The sequence below is a fragment of the Panthera tigris genome, chromosome B1, assembly GCF_018350195.1.
Source record: "Panthera tigris isolate Pti1 chromosome B1, P.tigris_Pti1_mat1.1, whole genome shotgun sequence".
In the NCBI taxonomy this organism is placed as follows: Eukaryota; Metazoa; Chordata; class Mammalia; order Carnivora; family Felidae; genus Panthera; species Panthera tigris.
The window spans coordinates 197,365,930-197,384,199 of NC_056663.1; the positions used below are offsets into that span (position 1 = coordinate 197,365,930).

At 53.5% G+C, this 18,270-nt stretch overlaps 1 protein-coding gene across 4 annotated transcripts in view; it reads left to right on the top strand.

Annotated features, from left to right (window-relative positions):
* Positions 1–18,270, top strand: part of SLC2A9 (solute carrier family 2 member 9) — a 257,130-nt gene that overhangs the window by 130,070 nt on the left and 108,790 nt on the right. For all 4 annotated transcript variants that reach the window (XM_042984934.1, XM_015534686.2, XM_007075764.3 and 1 more), the window contains one exon: positions 8,516–8,648. In XM_042984934.1, coding sequence (XP_042840868.1) covers positions 8,516–8,648 — 133 coding nt within the window. The remainder of the gene's footprint in view (positions 1–8,515; positions 8,649–18,270) is intronic.

Here is an 18,270-nt window from a genome sequence, read left to right on the forward strand (position 1 = left end):
GAACATACGTTTGCCACAGTGAATTGAACCGTTTTAATGGCTGGATTGTGCTCTGCAGGGCCAGGTGGTATTGATTTCCGCACGGACTAGAGTGGAGATGGTAATAGACAAACCTGTCTCAAGGCGGTGTAGACACAGCTGGGCACAGGCTCCCCGCCCCAGGGCTCTGCAAAGCTGCGGCCAGCAGGGTCCCTCCCTCTCTGAAAGGTGGCTATGGGGATGGCGTGGTCAAAGGATTCCATGCACGTTTGTTGACTGATGCTGATTCCCTTGTGAAACCCAGCTCGACAAGCAAGGGGCATTCGCAGGTCTCAGTCAGCATCCCTTCTGAAGGTGAGCACCAGTTTCTGCACTGTTTCTCCTTATGGGATGGCTGATGCTTTCTCTGGCGTCTTGCCTTGACGGGGTCCTCATGATGTTTTGGTAATAGTAGGAGCCATTGGAGTTCAGCTTGAGTGATCTCTGATGACTTCCGTGTAGAACTCTCCGGGGGAAGCAGGACTGGTCGTAGCTAATATGATCTGCATATAAATTCTCTATTCACCTAGAAGCCTCCATGAGGGAAGGTGATGTGGTATATCGCTTTGCTCTGAGAACTGCGTCCTGCTGGGAATAATGTCACGTAAGGAGCCCCATGCAGGAATCAGAAGAGCCAGGCTCTCATTCGCCTGCACCCCTCAATTTCTCATGTGGACTGTGCATGAATTGCCTGACCTTTCTGGGCCTCAGTTTTCCCCTTTATAGTCTGGAAATTATAATAGTACCTCAAAGGGGAATATTACTTATGGTATTTCAGCCCTTTAATAGGATGCCATTTGAGAAGTTGGAGCATTAAAAAACATAAACGGGGCACCTCAGTGGCTCAGTCGGTGAAGTGTCCAACTCTTGATTTTAGCTCAGGTCATCGTCTCACAGTTCGTGCGTTTGAGCCTCTGCAGTGAGAGCGCAGAGCCCGCTTTAGATTCTCTGTCCCCCTCTCTCTGCGCCTCCCTGCTCGCACATGTTCTCAATCTCTCAATCAAAATCTCTCTCTCTTTCAATCTCTCTCTCTCTCTCAAAATAAATAAATAAGTTTAAAATAATAATGATAGCTAAGCAGAGATGTGTGTTATTTCACCGTCTCCGTCTCTCGCAGCACCATCACTGACCTGCACCATTCACCCTACCCAGCGCTCAGTCAGCAAGCTTTAACTGGACACCTGCCATGCCCAGGCACTGGGCCGAAACATGAAAGAACACGGCAGGGGAAGGGCCCGAGGAGCTGGTCTAGTCAGAGAGAAACACCCGGAAAGAAATCCATTGCTACATGAGTTAACAAATGCTCTCATGGGATTCTGTACCTGGTAGAGATGTTATCTATGGGTGGGAATGCTAAACTTGGAAGGGTAGACAGTAAGGTGGAGGCATTCCCGGGAAAGGGAACAGCACATTCAAGGGCGTGGCATCAGCTCTTAGAATCAGGGAGGCTCACCGATCTGCAGGAGCAGAGCCGAGGCGCATGGACCTCTGTCCAGCCCAAGGCAAGGCTGGCGTCATAGCAGGGTTCTTATTAGACAGGGTTTGGGATTCCCAGCTAAGAGATTTGGGCTTGACCCTCAGGGCAGAGGGAAGCCACTGGATGGTCTTAGAGAAGTAACTTAGAACACCACATCCACTTTCCAGAAGGATCACTGAGGCTGTGAGGGATGGAACGGAATGCGGAGGGTTTGGGCACAGTTGAGATTCTGCTGCAGGAATCCAGGCGAACCGGGGGAAGAATGTGCCCCAAGGCCAGTCCTAGCAAGGAGGAAGGCGCAGAATGCATTTGAGGAAGGTTGAGAAACAGCCAACGGGGACATAGGGCAGGCAGCCAGTCAGATGGCAGCTGAGGGTCAACGGCAGGCGTGGAGAGACTAGGTTCCTGAATTGGGTTCCTGGACAGGTGGGGATCCAGGGGTAGGCCTGGGTGGGCCGGGAGGTGACAGCCCCTGTGCTCGGACGTGGAACCAAGAGTTATCAGTGGCGCTGCCCCCAGGCGACTGGCCATGAGCGGAGCCCCAGGCAGAGACGAGGGCTGGACGTGGACCTTTGGAGGCATTGGGTCCACAGGTGGGATTGGGTTGGGTGTCCTGGCAAAGAGACCCTGAGATGGACGTTGGTGGGCAGGAAGCTGATGGGGAAGTGTGTTCAGCTCAACCCCTGCCAGAGAGTGAGGGAGTCAAACTCAGCAGACGGGGAAGGTGAGCTGCCCTCAGTCATACAGGGATCCAGGCCTGGCTCTGGACCTGGAGGGCCCCTCGATTGTTCCATTTCCAGACAGAGGAGGACAGGCAGGCCTATGCATCCCCACATCAGCCAGCCCCTGCATGCAGGTTGCTTCTGGGGAGGGGTGGGCAGCCTCGGTGGAAAAAGCATCCTCCAAGGTCAACAGCCAACCACACTCCTGGCCGTTGGAGAATGAGCCCCTCAGTTCTGGGTCCTGCACCGCCATCCACTGCCAGTGGATAGAGGGGAGACCCAAGGCCAGTGGCTCTCACTGCCCCTGGGGCCATCTGGAGATGGCCTGGCACCCAGGCCACACTCCCAGACCAGCCAGCCTCAAATCTCCAAGTGTGGGAGACAATGGGCATGAGCAGTTTTTAAATCTCTCCAGGGGATTCCAATGCACAGCTAAGTTTAAGACCCATCGTCCTAGGGGAAGTCCTGGAGATAGAAAAAAGGCTGGGCTCACGTCCCCAGGTGCTCAAGGAAGCTGGAGGAGAACCAGGAGAGGTGGCCTGGAAGGGCCGGGGGCTCAGAGCGAAGTGTGCGGTCGCCTGCAGCAAGAACCTGCGTGTGTCTGGGGGAGGGGTGGCCCCGCTGCCCCCAAAACGTACCTGGGATTGGCTTTTATCGGCTATGCTGAGGTGACAGACATGTGGCCGCTGCTTTTGGAAGAAGAGTTTGTTATTCACCATTCTGGTGCCACCCCATGCAGGGCCACACAGGGCGGGCACCGGGGTCCATCAGGAAGCAGGAGGGAGGGGAGAACAAGGCCTGAGCTTTGTTGTGGTTTCTGCATCAAGGAATGGGCAGGGCAGGGTAGGCAGCTGGAACAAGTTTAGGACTGCATGGTTTGAATGATCTCAGGCCAGCTCTGGGCCGCAGGGGCTGTCTGGGTGTCTGGTATCTGACCTTCCGGTAACTTAGGGTGGGAAGAACATGAGCTTATGTGTGACAGTTGGATAAAGGAAGTCACTGGGGGCGTGGGCTCTGGTTGGTTTGCAAGGGAAAGACATGCTGTCAGGCAAGTTGTTTACTATGACGGGAAGGGGAAACCTACAGGATCAGTAAGGACCCAAGATGCCAAAGCATCAGTAATACAGAAAATGAGAGGCGTAATTAGTAAGCCTGCTCCGTGGGCCCTTAGCTTGGAGACCAGCGCGGGCTGGATTTCAGTACCAGTACTGGTGCAGCTTTCACGACAGCGCACCGTAGCCTTGACCCTGGATTCCTCCTGGCTGCAGAGGAGATGCAAACTCCTGGGTCAGAGGAACTCCACGGGGAGGGGTGGTCCCAGGGATGGACCGGAGGGAGAGCACACTGGCCGGAAGTGGCAGAGGGAAGAAAGGAGAGGGAGGGAAATGAGAAGCAGCCCCCTCCCCGCCTCCCCCTCCCAACCCCCTTTCCTCCAATTCTTTCCACCGTGGCTCCAAGTCCAGAGCAGGCTTGGACTAGGAGACGGAAAACCTGCCGTTCACTCAGGTTGATTTTGATTGTTATTTTGAAACTGTCACCCCGAGACTATCTCCTAAGGTTGAGGCCCCGGGGTGGGGCAGAGAAGAGCACCCCTCGCCAATTAAACTTTATTATTTTTTTAAATGTTTAATGTTTATTTATTTTTAAGAGAGAGAGCATGAGTGGGGGGAGGGGAAGAGAGAGAGGGAGACACAGAATCCCAAGCAGGCTCCAGGCTCCGAGCTGTCAGCACAGAGCCCGATGTGGGGCTGAAACTCACAAACCGTGAGATCATGACCTGAGCTGAAGTCAGACGCTTAGCCAACTGAGCCACCCAGGCACGCCCTCCCCCCCCCACCAATTAAACTTTAAAGAAACGTAGGAGATAAAAACCAGGTTGTACTTTGACGGCATCATGAATTGTGTATCTTTAACACGTGTTGTATTTGTGGAGCACCGAGTGTGGAGCTTGGCACATGGAACGCTCCATAAACATTTAGCCGTTACCATCATCAGATGCTAAATATGATGAAATAGAAAAATACTTCATTTCATCCCTGGCTGGCTTTGTGGGACAGGCTTCCTTCTTCCCCTTCTTGCTGCCAGAAGCACTGAGTTGTGGCCCCGGGAGCCTGTCTCATTGGTGGCATGTGTGCCTGCCAGTGTCACTGTCCCTGTCCTGCTCGTCTGCACATGGAGGGCACACAGTGATGTCCTTCAGAAGAACTTGACTTGGGGTAAGGTCACTGGTTCCAACTCTACTCAACATTTTGTGCAGTCGTATCAGAGTCTGGGAGGATATTGTTTATGGAAAGGCCTGAAGTCATCAACAGCTCACGGGCAATGTGACCAGGAGGTCTGTTTTACAAAGGAAACCTTGCAGATTCAAGAACACGGTCGTTGGGTTATTGTGTGACCCACTCACTTTACCTGAGAGGGAATTGAAAGTCACCCTGGCCAACAAGATGATGCATTTTTCTCTCCTCCCGAGTGAAATGAGCAGGTGTAAGAACTCTGACCTTGTGCTCTATGGAACGCAGGAGGCCCTAACCAGCATTACAAAGACTCATCTGAGATTGACTTTCCGTAGCCCCTCGTGGTCCTGTGCTAGGCGAGTGATACATATTCTTTACAACACGCCTTCTCAGGGTGCCTGGGTGGCTCAGTCGGTTAAGTGGCCCACTCATGATTTCGGCTCAAGTCATGATCTCATGGTCTGTGAGTTCAAGCCCCGCATCGGGCTCTGCACTGGCAGCATGGAGCCTGCTTGGGATTCTCTCTCTTTCCCTCTCTCTCTGCCCCTCCCCTGCTTGATCTCTCTTTCTCTCTCTCCAAATAAATAAATGAACATTAAAAAATTTAAAACATGCCTTCTGTTTTGAACAGTTTCTAACAAAGAAAGTTAGAGGCTGTCCTCTGCTCTTGCCAAGGGGGTCTGTGTGAAGGTGACCAGTGCGTACAAAAGCCACTTCCCATACTCATGTGTTTCTCCTGTAGATACTCTGTACTGGGCACGGTCTCTGCCCTCTAAGTGTGGTGTGAAATGCTGAGTCCTTGGCTCTGTGTAGGACCAAATGCCCAAGAGCACCGTGGAGGGCCACTGAGGATTCTTTGGCCTGAAGCAATGGAAGAAGATCAGATCCCCTGGGTCGGGAAGCCTCGTGCTCCCCCCACTCCCCCTGCCCCCCCCCCCCCCCCCCCGCCGGTGACTGAGGCACCTGTGGTCAGGCTTCGTGGATTAGAACTTAGATTCTTGGGCCCAAGACCTATTGTTTAGTCATGGCTCTGTGATGGGATTGTGGCTTCAATGAACCACTTAACCTCTCTGTGCTGCAGTGAATATTTCTGTAACATGAGCGTGATCCTGGTCTGTACCTCAGAGGGCTATTGTGGAAATTCAGGGAGATAATCTACGTAATGTGCTTCTCACCACAGTTCATGATAAAGACCACTCTTGTCTGTTGAATGCTTGCAGCGCACAGGGTCCTGTGCTGGGCACTTGATAAATCTATTAGCTCACGTAACCCTCCTGACAACCTGTGAAGAGGCATTAGTGTTATCCCCATTGTACAGACAGGAAGACTGAAGCATAAGCAGTCAGGTTGCCAAGGGCCACAGAGAACTGGGGATCGAGGCAGAATTCAAGGTCAGACGGCTATGGGATTTGGGATTTTGTAGGCACTGAGTTCATGAACTCCACTGTTGGCTAGGCTCGGCCCTCCCTGAGTAAAATGTCGCCCGAGCTCTACTCTGAATATTCCTGCCCTTCTCCTTCCCCGCTGCAAACACTGTTAGCATCCCAAGCTAGGGGTCACCCGCCCTGAGGTCAGTAATACCTGCTTTTCTCTGGAGGTAGAGACCAGAGCGCAGCCATGTCCTTAGGAAAGATTCTACACGTCCTTCCATTTACGACATCACGGATCCCAGGCTATACCAGAGACTTGGCTTGTCAGTAATACTAGAAATCCACTCCGTGCACTCACTGACAGCGTGACAGAAATGCCGGACTGTGGACGCAAGGAAGTGGAGGGTGTGCATCCCATTTGGGTGTGCAGACCCTTGCACAGCTCCTGGATGTCCTCAGAGCCACATCCAAGTGCCAGGGAATGGCTGCAGACCGCCCATGACCAGCCTCCAGTGTCTGTACTCCCGTGTCTCTAGCATCCCCTGGCCCTACATTCCCACTGCGGTTCTCGTTTCCCAGTGAATCCGGGTGGATCAGGCCTCTGCACAGTCGTAGGTGCTATTCCTACTCCAGATCTGCCCTTCCAGCTCCTCTCCTTCCGCCCTTCCGCAGCTCCAAGGATCTTACCCTGGAAGGTCGCCTCTCTTTAGATGCTAGGGGAAGGGCTTGGCTACTTCCTTCTCTGCACCTCCTGGCTGGCAGGCCTCCGTGTGGGCTTTTCTGTCTTCACATCTCGAACGTGCAGCAACAGCTCTGGCCTCTCTGGCTGCTGGGAGGCGAAATGAGACAATTGTGTGACAAGCCCACGCCACGCCTGGCACATTAATAGGAGCTTAATTGGGTTAATTGCCCTGTCTTCCCACCGCACCTGCCCCCCCCCCCACAAGCTTTCTGTGTTTGCTGTTACTGAGACAGCAGGTAAACTCGAAGGAAAAACAGAATCAACAACAACATACTCACACCAAAAAAGGCATAGCCAAAATTCTACTTATGTGTACATCATTTTTCTTTGTTCCTTGGTCTTTCAAAAAAATTGAGATATAACTCACCTACTGTAAAATCCATCCTTTTAAAGTGGTTTTTAGTGTGTTCACAAAGTTGCATGGCCGTGGCTCTTTTCTAATCCAAAATATTGGAAGCCCATACCTGTGGGCAGTCCCTGACCATCCCAGCTCCCTCTGGCAGTCCTCCCCTCCCCCCCATCACCACTAGTCTGCCTTTTGCCCCACCCCCAACCCGGTCTTGTCTCTCACCCCGAGTTCTCACCAAACCCAGAGCTGACATTGGCCTGGAGGTTCCCTCAGGGCGGTGGTGACATCAGAGGAGTTTTGTGAACATAAATTGCTATTTTACACAGAGAGGGCGGTAGGATCGAAGGTCCCTTGAAGATCAGGACCTGGTCATAGTCCTTCTCCAGCCACTTGGCCTGCTCTGTGCTCCAGGGGTCCCCGCCTGCTGCACCCTCTTGTGATTTGGGGACTGAGAACTTACCGGGGCCTCTGGCCTCAAGGGCCTCTGTAGGGAGCCAGCCCTGGGAGAACACTAGAGGGGATTCTGTCCCCAAGGGTGCTCGGGACCCCAGGGACATGCTTCCAGTAGGACCTGACCTGAAGCCGGCTGAGCCTCCCTTGGCCCATCTTGCAAAGTCTCTTCAGGTGAACGTGCCTCCTTGCTGGTCTCCTTTCTCTTTCTAAGGAAATAAAGCATGTCAAGAATTTGGCATTGAGCATTTTGCTTTCTCTCCATCAGAACTGCCTCCCATTGGCATTCTCTTCCAGCAGAGGCATGGGGAGAGCTTCCTTGGTAAACTGGAGTTGAAAAACAAAGCGGCTCAGGAAGAAGCTGCCTTAATCATCTAGGAACAGCCGCTGCTGCGCTTCAGCGGCGTTAAGGCGACTGGCGCTGCTCCCAGTGGCCCAGATGCCCCTTGTGTAGCTCAGGCTGTAGGGCCCTGCTTGCTTTCCCTGGCCCCGGACCGGGAAGAATCCCCGCCAGCCCCACCACGCTCACCCGCGGGAATCAGGGAAGCTCCAGCCACTACCTTCCCCGTGTGTCCTGGGACAGGACCAGCCTGGGTGGGGTCTCTCCGGCCTGGGAGGCGTCTGGGGACTGGCATCAATGGAGACAGCAGTTTCTTCTGTGCACCTGCTGTGCACCAGGCCCCACAGCCCAAGTGCTATCCGATTGCACTCTTGGGACAAGCTGCAAGGTGGCCGTGGCTGTCCCCGTCCCACAGGTGAAGAGACCGAGATTTCGAGGGGCCACGGGCATGGTTTCCGGGGCCACACGACCAGGAAGGAGTGGAGCCCGTTCAGGCTCACCATGATGCCCTCCCAGAGTCCTGGCATTGGTCAGCTCTGATATCCCTGAGTGGTCTTGGTCCCCCTAAATCTCACAGGTCACCACCTCACAGGTGGTTCTGAGAATGGACCGACCTCGTGCGTGGACAATGCCAGACCCGTGGGGCTGGTGCTAAACCAGCGTCCGTTCCCTCTCTCAGCCTTTGTTCGTGGGGATCCCACTGGTGCTGGAGGGTCTTCTGCACAGAGCTGACACCGCTTGGCCCAGGGGCCCACCCGCAGCCGGATGACTGAAGGCCACAGCCATTCATCGGCCTCCTCTTTCTCCCTTCAGGAGAGCACCTGGCCATACCTGTTTGGAGTGATCGCTGTCCCTGCCTTGGTCCAGCTGGTGACCCTGCCTTTTCTCCCCGAGAGCCCCCGCTACCTGCTCTTTGAGAAGCACGACCAGGCCGGAGCCGAGAAAGGTAGGGCACCCGTGGCCTTTCCTGCATAGCTCCAGCCTGTTCGTGGGGGTCAGCGCTGCAGGGCACTCTGGAACCTGGGGCCATCCCTCTCTGCAGGCACTGTGCTGGGTGCCCCTGGACACCCTGTATTGATTCATCCTCCCGGCAGCCTGCAGCGGGGACACACATCACACAGGGAAGCTGGGAAACCCAAGACAGAGAAGGATAAGACCCAGGTCTGCTCGCTTCTGGGTGGTGTCTGTCTCCCCATTGGTCCCAACCTCAGAGACAGCCTGACTTCTTAGCGGTTTAGGTCTTTCTTGGCTCTCTCCTCACCCCTCCTCTCTTCTTCACTCCCGGGTTCTGCTGTCCTAACATTCCCAAGGAAAGGAAATACACAAGTGCAGAAGGAGCACCCGTGTCCCGCCAGCACGGGGCTGGGTGCCAGCAGCCTGCGAGGGAGACAGAGCGTGCTCACTCTACAGGAGAGAAACAGGACATCCACGATGGGGCTTGGGACTGGTCTTAGTTCGCTGTCCTTAAAGCTCCTGAACGGTGAGGTGCCGGGTCAGATGCAAAGCATTCAGAATCAGAGGCGTTCCCACAGTGCCCCGGAAAGGCAAAACCATTTTGCCCAGACACAGACGACGTAGAATGAACACCCCCGTCTTCTTGTAAAAGGAGACACTGACGGCACCCCCGTTAAGCAGGAGGGGCTGGGTGCACCAGGGCTGCCCTCCCGTCCCCAGCTCTGCCGCCTGACCTGGTCTTCTAACCTTCATCTGTGGAAGGAAACGATAGGAACCTCCCTCTGGGCTTGTCATAAGGGTGATGAAATTACATGATATATATAAGGTTTGCAGGAGCATTTGCTGTCATTCTGAGAACTCGGTCCCTTTCCTTATCCGTACCCTGTCCTCTGATCTAAATTGCACTAGTGTCCACGTCCAAGAAAAAAATTGAGAATTACGTAGCCTTTACTTAATACAATTTGTGCAACCCTTTTTAAATCCACACAGCCTCAGTATTTTCTGAATTAACAAACGAGATATTAACAGTTGCCTCCACTTGCCTAGCAGTTTGTGGCTGGGATCCATTTTCTCATTTACAGCATTCCTGTAAAAACATGACATCAGGAAATATTATCATTACTTTCACTGTTTAGGCAAAGGAACCGAGGCTTACAGGGCTGAGGTGATCTGCCCAAGGCTGTGGTTCTTGGTTTTTGGTTTCTAGAGGCCTTTAAAAATATGATTGGGGGCGGGGGAGGGAGCACATGGGTGGTTTAGTCGGTTAAGCGTCTGACTCCTGGTTTTGGTTCAGGTCATGATCTCACGGTTCCGTGCATACGGTGGGGGTGGAACTTGAGGCCTGTCCCCCGTCAGGGGCCCCTGGCCCTCCCCATCCTACAGCCGTGAGCATCAGGAAAAGGACTGGAACCAGAGGAGACTTTACCTCCCACCCCACTCACGCTCAGAGGGGCATCAGGGGGTCGTGTTCCAGGGGACTTCCCATGGGGCCTGTGGGGAGACCAGCCATCCAGAAGTCAGGCTGCAGAGGAGGCGGCTGATTGTCAGATGGGGAAGGCTCTGGAGCGACACTAATGTGGCTGAGAAAGAGCCAGGGGATCCTAGTGCCAAAAGCAGCCAGGCTGGGGGTCGGTGGAAGGTGACGATTCCTCCAGTCCCATCCCTCCTGGCCTCGTCGGCAAGAACCCGCAGGAAATGCATCAATTACGTACGTTTGGAATGGGCAGTGAGTGTATGTGCAGACAGTGAAGACGGCTTAAAAGGTTTGCTTCCCAGCACAGGAGGGAGGGAGGGAGAAGTCTAGTTATTAAGAAAAATGATAAATATTACATGTGTGCTTTATACAAAGAACAGAGACGCTGGCCTAGGTTGAAAGAGAATTTTGAAATTCGCATCTGTGCCAATAAAAGTGGGGTTTCACTCCAGACACTCAGCAAACAACAGGTATTTGTGCTGGCACTCTGCCAGGTGATGGGGAGAGCGGGGGACCCAAGACGGCATCCCAGCCCCCCAGGAGGCGAGGGGAAGGGTAAGAGAGATGGACGTCCCCATTGGTAGCTCATCTGTATTGAGAACTGTTATCATCCTGAGCACTTCGCATGTATTAGACCCTTAAAACCTCCCAACCGTGGAAAGCAGATCACATTATTACTCTCGTTTTAAAACAAAACAAACAAACCAAAAACCGAAGACGGGATAAGTTGACAAAGGACACGGAGCTTGCACATGGTGGCACTGATAGTCTGGCTCTGGAAGCCCTGAGCGCAAGTAAAGCACACTCCGTTGTGTTGCCTGGCTCGATGGGAGATGCGCCTTGTCTGGTCTGTTGGTAATTTGGGGGGAAGGGGTCCCGCAGCGGTCAGCTACTGAGACAACACCACAGAGCAAACCGCCTTGAAGCTCGCCGGCTTAAGACAATGGCATTTATCGTCCCAGGTCTGCAGCGGGCTGTGAAGTTCTGTCCATCCCGACAGGGCCTGACCTTGCGGTTCCTCTTGCCTTAGCAGAAGTTGTCCAGCGTGGCTGGTGGTCAGCTGGCGGATCCAGGCCGGTCTCACCTCTGGGCCGCGTGCTCATCCTCCAGCAGACCGGGCCCCGGGCGCATTCTCACCGAGAGCACAGAGCCCAGAGAGGAGGTGGAAAACACGAGCGGCTTCTCGAGCTTCAAATCAGCTAAAATCCTTCTGGCCACCGTAACTCCCGTGGTTAAACCCACAGTCGGAGCGGGAGGGGGTAGCAGTTACAGAGCAAGGACACACACGTCGGGAGGTCATGAACCGGGGCCATCGACGCAACCCATCCACACCACAGCAGCCCCCTTCCAGGCTTTCCTACCCCACCCCGCCCCCATCCCTAGCTCCAGCTGGGTCTCATTTATTGACGCCCCTCTTGTCAGTTGAGGAGAAGCCCCCAGAACCTAAAAGTAGGGGAGACAGCCCAAACTTGCACTGTGAGAAAGGGGGGATATTTAACTGATAGAAATGAAATGTTAGCACAGGCAATGTGATAGGGCAATGCTTCAGTCACTGGGGTCAGGAAAGTTGCATTGATCAGGACCCCTTGGGTTGTAAGAGCTAGACAATGCAGCCTGAGCAAAAAGGAACCTTTGAAGTCCTGGCTGTATGAGTGGTATTTGAGGTCCCCCCAAATTAACACCCCTCTTTCCGGCCCAAGTTTGACAGCAGACGAAAGATGGATAGAGGAGTGGATAAAAATGCCGCCTTCCATGTGGATAAAGACTCCTCGGTCAATTGGCATTAGGTCTGAGGGCCAGGAGAGCCTCATAAGGCAGTACTCATGAACTGAGCTAAGTACTCACTCATGGGCTCCCGGGCAGGCGTGCCCTGAAAAACCGAGAACACAGAAGAGAGAGTGTGTGTTCCTCCAGCCAGGCAGATCCTCAAATGAAAGAGAGGAGCTAAGCCATGCAGACCATCTCTCTCCCCAACTTACCAGTTAGCCCACTGCGTTCCCATCTCCTGGGGAAGAGTGAGCGAGGGGTGGGCAGAGACAGAGTGAAGGACACAGTGATGAAATGCCCTTTTAGGAGGACAGTAGTATCAGGAGTGAACAATAAGGGTTCTTCCTCGTGATAGGGGGTGAGGGACTGGGTTTCCTTCAGGCATGGTGGGATCCAGGAGCTGAGACCAAGCCGTGAAGGTACCATCTCTCTCTCACTCAACAAATCCTAGACATTCTCAGGATTCATTGGCTTCCTTCTTAGACGAGCTTTCTCCACCTGGCATCAAGACAGTCCTGAGTGGCTCCGGCTTTATGACACTAAGGAGAGAGATTCCTTTTCACATAGCACACATCTCAACCGCTAAACGAAAGAACTCTAATTGGCCCTTCTTAGGTCCCATGGCCATCCTTGTACTGATTGCTCCCCTGGGCATTAGAATTCCTTGATTGGCCAGTCCAGGTTACTATCTAGTCTGGTGATTGGGGATGGAGGGCCATGAGGTTTGGCTGACATCTCTACTAGAATTACAGGGACCACGGGAGGAGAGCTTCAGGAAAAGGATACAGGCAAGAGAGGAAAGGTAGCAGATGCCCATCACCAGAAGGAGTGATACTTCTGGAAGCTCCCTTCCTGGCCGTGCTCCATCACCCCCTCCCCTGTGGTCCATATTGGCCTTTGCTGCCAGAAGCCCAGTCAGGCATATAGACTCGGCAGAGAGCTCAGATAAGGAGAAAGCAATTCGCGTTGTTGTTGTTATTTTGTGGGTGGGATGGAGTGTGTTTCCATGGCATTTAGCAGCCAGTTCTGGGCTAGGACCCTGGCCTTAACAGAAAAGGAAGACTGTCCATTGTCGCCTGCCATTGTAATTTTGGTTGGCATCATGATCAAGGGAAGTTTGTTTCTTTTGCTCTTTTCGGAGAGAAAGGTGTGTGTGTGTCAGGACTCAGGTCCACCACCTTATGATAGAAACCCCAGATGACAGCGTCTTAGACAAATTGGAAGTTTATTTCTCTCTCACATCAGAAAGTGTTGAAGGTAGGCGGTCTACAGCTGTTATGATTCTCCATGGTATCAGGAACCTCATTCCTTTCATTGTCTCCATCTGCCATCCTCAGAAGGTTGCCTCATGGTCCAAAGTGGCTGCTCTCACACCTGCATTCTGGCCAGGGGAAGGAGGGTGAGAGGGAGGGATTATCACTTGCCTGTATAGTTAAGAATTCTCCTTGGAGTCTCACATACTCTGTGTCTGTTTGGTCAGAATGTGATTGTCTGTCCTCTTCTAACTGCCAGGGAGCCTGGGAAGTGTAATTAATTAATTAATGTGCCCTGGCCACAAAGAGTCAGGGCTGCTCCTAAGGAAGGAGAGAAGGAATGAGAGAATCTGGCCCCTGGCGGGCTCTGCCCCAGTGTGGAACGGGAGCTCCTGAAGTCTTGTTGGCTGGGACTAGCTGAGCCAAGGCACTTTGGGCGCTCTGAATTCTGGTGGCTCCTTCACGATGGCACCGTTGCAACAGCTGTATGATGCTTAAAGGTGAGGCCGAGTGAGCTGTGGAAATAAGCTACCGGAACCCACTCTGTTAAGCCAAAGCCCCGAAATTAATGGGAACCGCCTTCATTTATCATTCCTGAAACCTCCATGGCAGCCCTGTGAGGACCGTCTACCACCTTCTGGTGCAATCACCTGCCTCCCGTTACGTTTCTAATGATGCCTAGTGCTTCGGGAATGTCACAGTGCCCCTTATCTATAGTATGTCTCAGTGACCTGAGCTGGACTGAGGGGCTGTTCCACAGTCCAGAGATGGCCAGAAACATGCAGGAGGCAAGGTCACATGCCCAGAGAATGGATGTGAGGCCCCATGGTGGCCTTTGTCGAAGACTGCTGATTTCACTCTTCTGTGCTAGGGGTGAAGTACCCTACCTTGGTTACAAGGGGTCTAGTTTTTATTAAGGCAAGAAGAAAGTATATCTAAATGAATTCATGTCAGAGGTGAGTGGAAAACACAAAATTTCCCCAAACCATTGCGACAACTGCCTTCCAGAGGAGCACGGATTTCCTGGGTGGCCAGGTCTGAGGTCCAGGCTATGGGGTCTGCACGGACCCTCTGCACGGAGGCAGAGCTAGCTGAAAGCCCAGAGCAGCCACAGCCTGCAGGTCTCGGGCTCTGCCCTAAAGGACTCACCATGATGTGAGAATCCCCTGTTCCTCCTGAGGTTCTAGCGCCCTCCCCAGACCCCTCCCGACTCATGGCCCAGGATGGCGGCCATCCTCTCTGCCACCAGCCTGTCCAGTTCCATGTAAAGAAGAGATGACACTGAGAGGCTCTTGAGGGGAAGAAAAAGCAGCCTTATTTGGGGTAAAAGATTCAGAACCGAGGGGAGAAGCCACAGCAAGGAGATGTAAGAATAGAACACACTACTTACAGAAGTGGGGGGTTCTCATTTCTAGATGTGTTGAGCGCTGGGCGGGACTGGGAAGAGCCAATGGAAACTGCCAGAAGGACAGGCTCCGTCAGGTCCCAGCGCCCCGCCCACCAACCTTCTCCAACCAGCCTTGGTTTCCTAGTCCGGGTCCTGTTTTAGGGCGAGGTCGACAAGTTCAAGTAGGATGGGGTATGGGGGGGTGGGTGCCTGGTTAGCTCAGTTGGTTAAGCAACCAAGGTCATGATATCACAGTTCATGGGATCGAGCCCCACTTTGGGCTCTGTGTTGACAGGGAGGAGCCTGCTTGGGATTCTCTCTCTCTCTCCCTCTCTCCTCTCCCCTCCCCTGTTCACGTGAGTGTGCACGCACATGCACCCATGCTGTCTCTCAAAATAAATAAGTACATGTTAAAAAAAGAAGAATGGCGTGTGTGGGAGGAGGGCTTTGTCAACTGTAAAGTGTTGTGCCCATAAAAGGGGATCGTATGCTTCTGCCCTTCTGTGTCACCTTGCCTTCAAAGAAAGGGATTCTGTGGCTAAAGCGAGTGAAATTTTTTGCTCTGGGAATAAAAGAATTTGTTTAACGTTGCGGGAGGAAAATCACTCCCATCTCCATCCCTCTTACAAATCAACTGTCATTTATACCAGAGCTTTGTCTGTCATTCGTGACATTTCTGTCTTGTTTACATGGGGACCATCATGGGGATTCATATACTAGGCTGCTTTTATGCACACCGCCCCTCTTGTGTCCTGAGCATGTCTCCTCATGACCGTTTTTGTGTTGTCACATGTGGTTGGCAGAATAACGGCCCCCACGTGGGACCACATCCTGGTCCTCAGACCCTGTGAGTGGCAGTGCACACGGCACCGGGGACCGTGCTGATGTGATTAACATAAGGATCTTGAGGTGGGGCCGATTTTCCCGGGTTGTCTGGACGAACCCAGGAGCGTCACAAGGCTCCATATAAGTGAAAGGGGAGGAAGGACGGGGTCGGAGAAGGAGACGTGGCCGTGGAAGCGGGGGTCAGAGGTAGAGGGAGACCGAGGGCGTCCTGCAGGTGCACCTCTTGGGGCTGGAAATGGCCAGCAGGCCGGTTTCTCCCCTGGAGCCTCCAGAAGGGTCACAGCGCTGTGACACCTTGGTGTTAGCCCCACGGGACCCATTCTGGACTTCTGGCCTCCAAAACTGTCACATAAAAACTTTGTGCTGTCGCAAGCCCCTAGTTTGTGGTGATTCATTACGGGAGCAAAGCAAACTCATACATCAGGTTAAGTGAGGAAAATCAGTTAAGACTGAAACACTACTTTATCTCAATTTTAAAGATAGTTAAACATTTGTTTTTACTTGAACTCTCTAAATGGCTGGGCATTCTGATTGTTTCTCTTTTTCTTTACAATTAGTGGTTGTGCAAAAGGTCTTTGTGCATGAAGCTTTCAAGGGTTTTTCTTTCCCACACCATTCTGTTGATGTAAACTGTCAAGTGCCTCCGACCTGCCCTCCTTGGCCAGTGCGAGTCTTTCAGACGCCACAGGCCTCCAGGAGGGACACATTCAGAGGCTGAGGGCTTGGCCTGCGGCCCGATGGCTAGAGACAGAAATGGGGTTCAAACCCAGTTTGCCTCACTCCGAACCCAGGGTCGTTAAAGTGCTGTGTGCTGCCTTGTGTGTGTGTGTGTGTGTGTGTGTGTGTGTGTTTGTAATTGTGACACGTGGCATTTGCATACACACAAGTATATCAGCAAAACATAGTTGACCCCTTGGTTTCTGTACTTACGGCCCAGAAAATTTCTTCCGTAGTACAGTGATTCCCTATATCTGAGCCAGGGTTCAACTCCACATTTGCATCTGTTACATCACAGAAGGGTTAAGTAATTGTGTATCTGCATTCGAAACCTAAAAATTCTATCTCCCAACTTGATTCCCTTGTTTTAGCAATTATAAAACGATTATAGCATTATGAAGTCACCCTTAGGACCTAGTGCTCAGTGGGGCGAAATAGAGCATACAAAACATCCACGTGACCATGAAAGTGTGGAAATAACAGAAACGAGCAGGACAGCACGGGAGGAAGGCAGGCAGTGAGATCACTGATCTGTGACGGCTGTGCCTTGTGCTGGCTGGGCTCTTGGTGAGGGAGGACGGTCTGTGTCCCTGCGGCCTCCTGCCCACCAGATGCATCTGCCGGAAACGAAGCCATGTGCCTGGGAAGGGAGCCCTGGCCCTGCTCTTACCGGGGGACTCCTGACACGCCGGGTCCCCCGGAGATGACTGGAGAGGGGGGCGGGGCAGTTGGAGTGCCCTGTGCCTACACTTGCCAGCTGGCAAGATGGCGCCACCTCTCGAACTTGGTAGAGGGACTTGGCAGGAGGGGGAGGAAACACGGTCCCTCTGAGGTCTCATCCCCGCCCCTGGCAGCACAGTCACCTGCTGTTGGAGGATCGGGCCCTCCTCCATTGGTGCTGTTTTCATGGTTATAGTGTGAGACGGGATGAGCCACCTCTGAGCGCCTCCCCCCATTGCCCCTGGAGTAACAGTCTCTCGGGGCTCCCTTTTCCCTGGCCGGAGAGCCTGCTCGTGGGCTGGGCGGTCCGGCAAAGGACCAGGCGCCTTCCTACAAAATGCCCAAGGGCCAAAAGGAGCAGGAAACCACAGCTCAGAAACCACCACCGGAGCTCCCAGAGCACACAGGCCCATCCGGAAGTTGCCCACACGCTTCCTTCCAGAGTGTGACTGAGCCCTTTAAATTCAGAGAATTGCCGAGGGTTCCGGCCAAGCGGGGGATGCTTTCCGTATCGTGTCTGTGGTTGGTGCTGATCTGGGCAGCCCTGAGTCTGCTGGGGGGCTCCGTGCCCCGAGAGCCGGAGGAATTGCCTGCGGCCCCAGTTTTCCAGCACAGGGAAGGTTCCGGCACAGGGAAGGTCCACCTCTTGAAGGTATCTTGGAAATCCTGAGCATTTCTGGGCTCTGAACTATCGTGGGCACCAGCCTCCTTGCATGCCGCTCTGGCTCGCGTCGTAAAAACCCCAACTTGAACTTTGGCCCCTACTTTGCTTTCCTCAAACACCATAACAGCAGGCACACACCCTGCGTCACTGGAGCATTTCAGGGCTGTATCGAAGGTTTCGGAAAGGGCCCCAGGAACGAGGCTCTACCACTCAGCACCCTCCGCTTCCCCTCTCACCGCTACCCACTGTCCCCTCTGCCTCCCAGGTGGACCTGGGACTCCTATTCCTCTCCCACTAGCGTCCCTTCCCTTCCAAAGCTGGAATTAAACCGCACGCACATTCAGCAGACAGACACCTTCCACTTAAGAGGTTTGTCAAGAAACTTTTCTCAGCCAAGTCACTTCTTGCCCTCAGAGACACTTTGGTGTCAGCCGTTAACGCGCTTTCCTTCCTCCGCGTACCTGGCAATCTCGCCGCTGCTGTTCTGACGTGCCCTGGCTGTCTGGGGGGCCCCCGGAGGCCACGGTGCCACGCTGTGGGCCCAGGGCAGATGGAGAGTCTGCTGGGCTGGGCGCTGCCTCTGCTTCCCCGCTCGGTAGCCGCGAGCCCAGGCGAGCTGTCCATCGTCTCGGACACAGACTCGGCTCTCCCCTCTGTGAAATGGGAGGAACACGGTGCCCATCTCCAGGGCCCAGAAGGACGCTCAGATGAGATCACGGGCGTGACAGTGCTTTGTGACGTGCAAAAACGTGCAGCCGCATCGGGTGCAGTGGTTGTAATCACGTG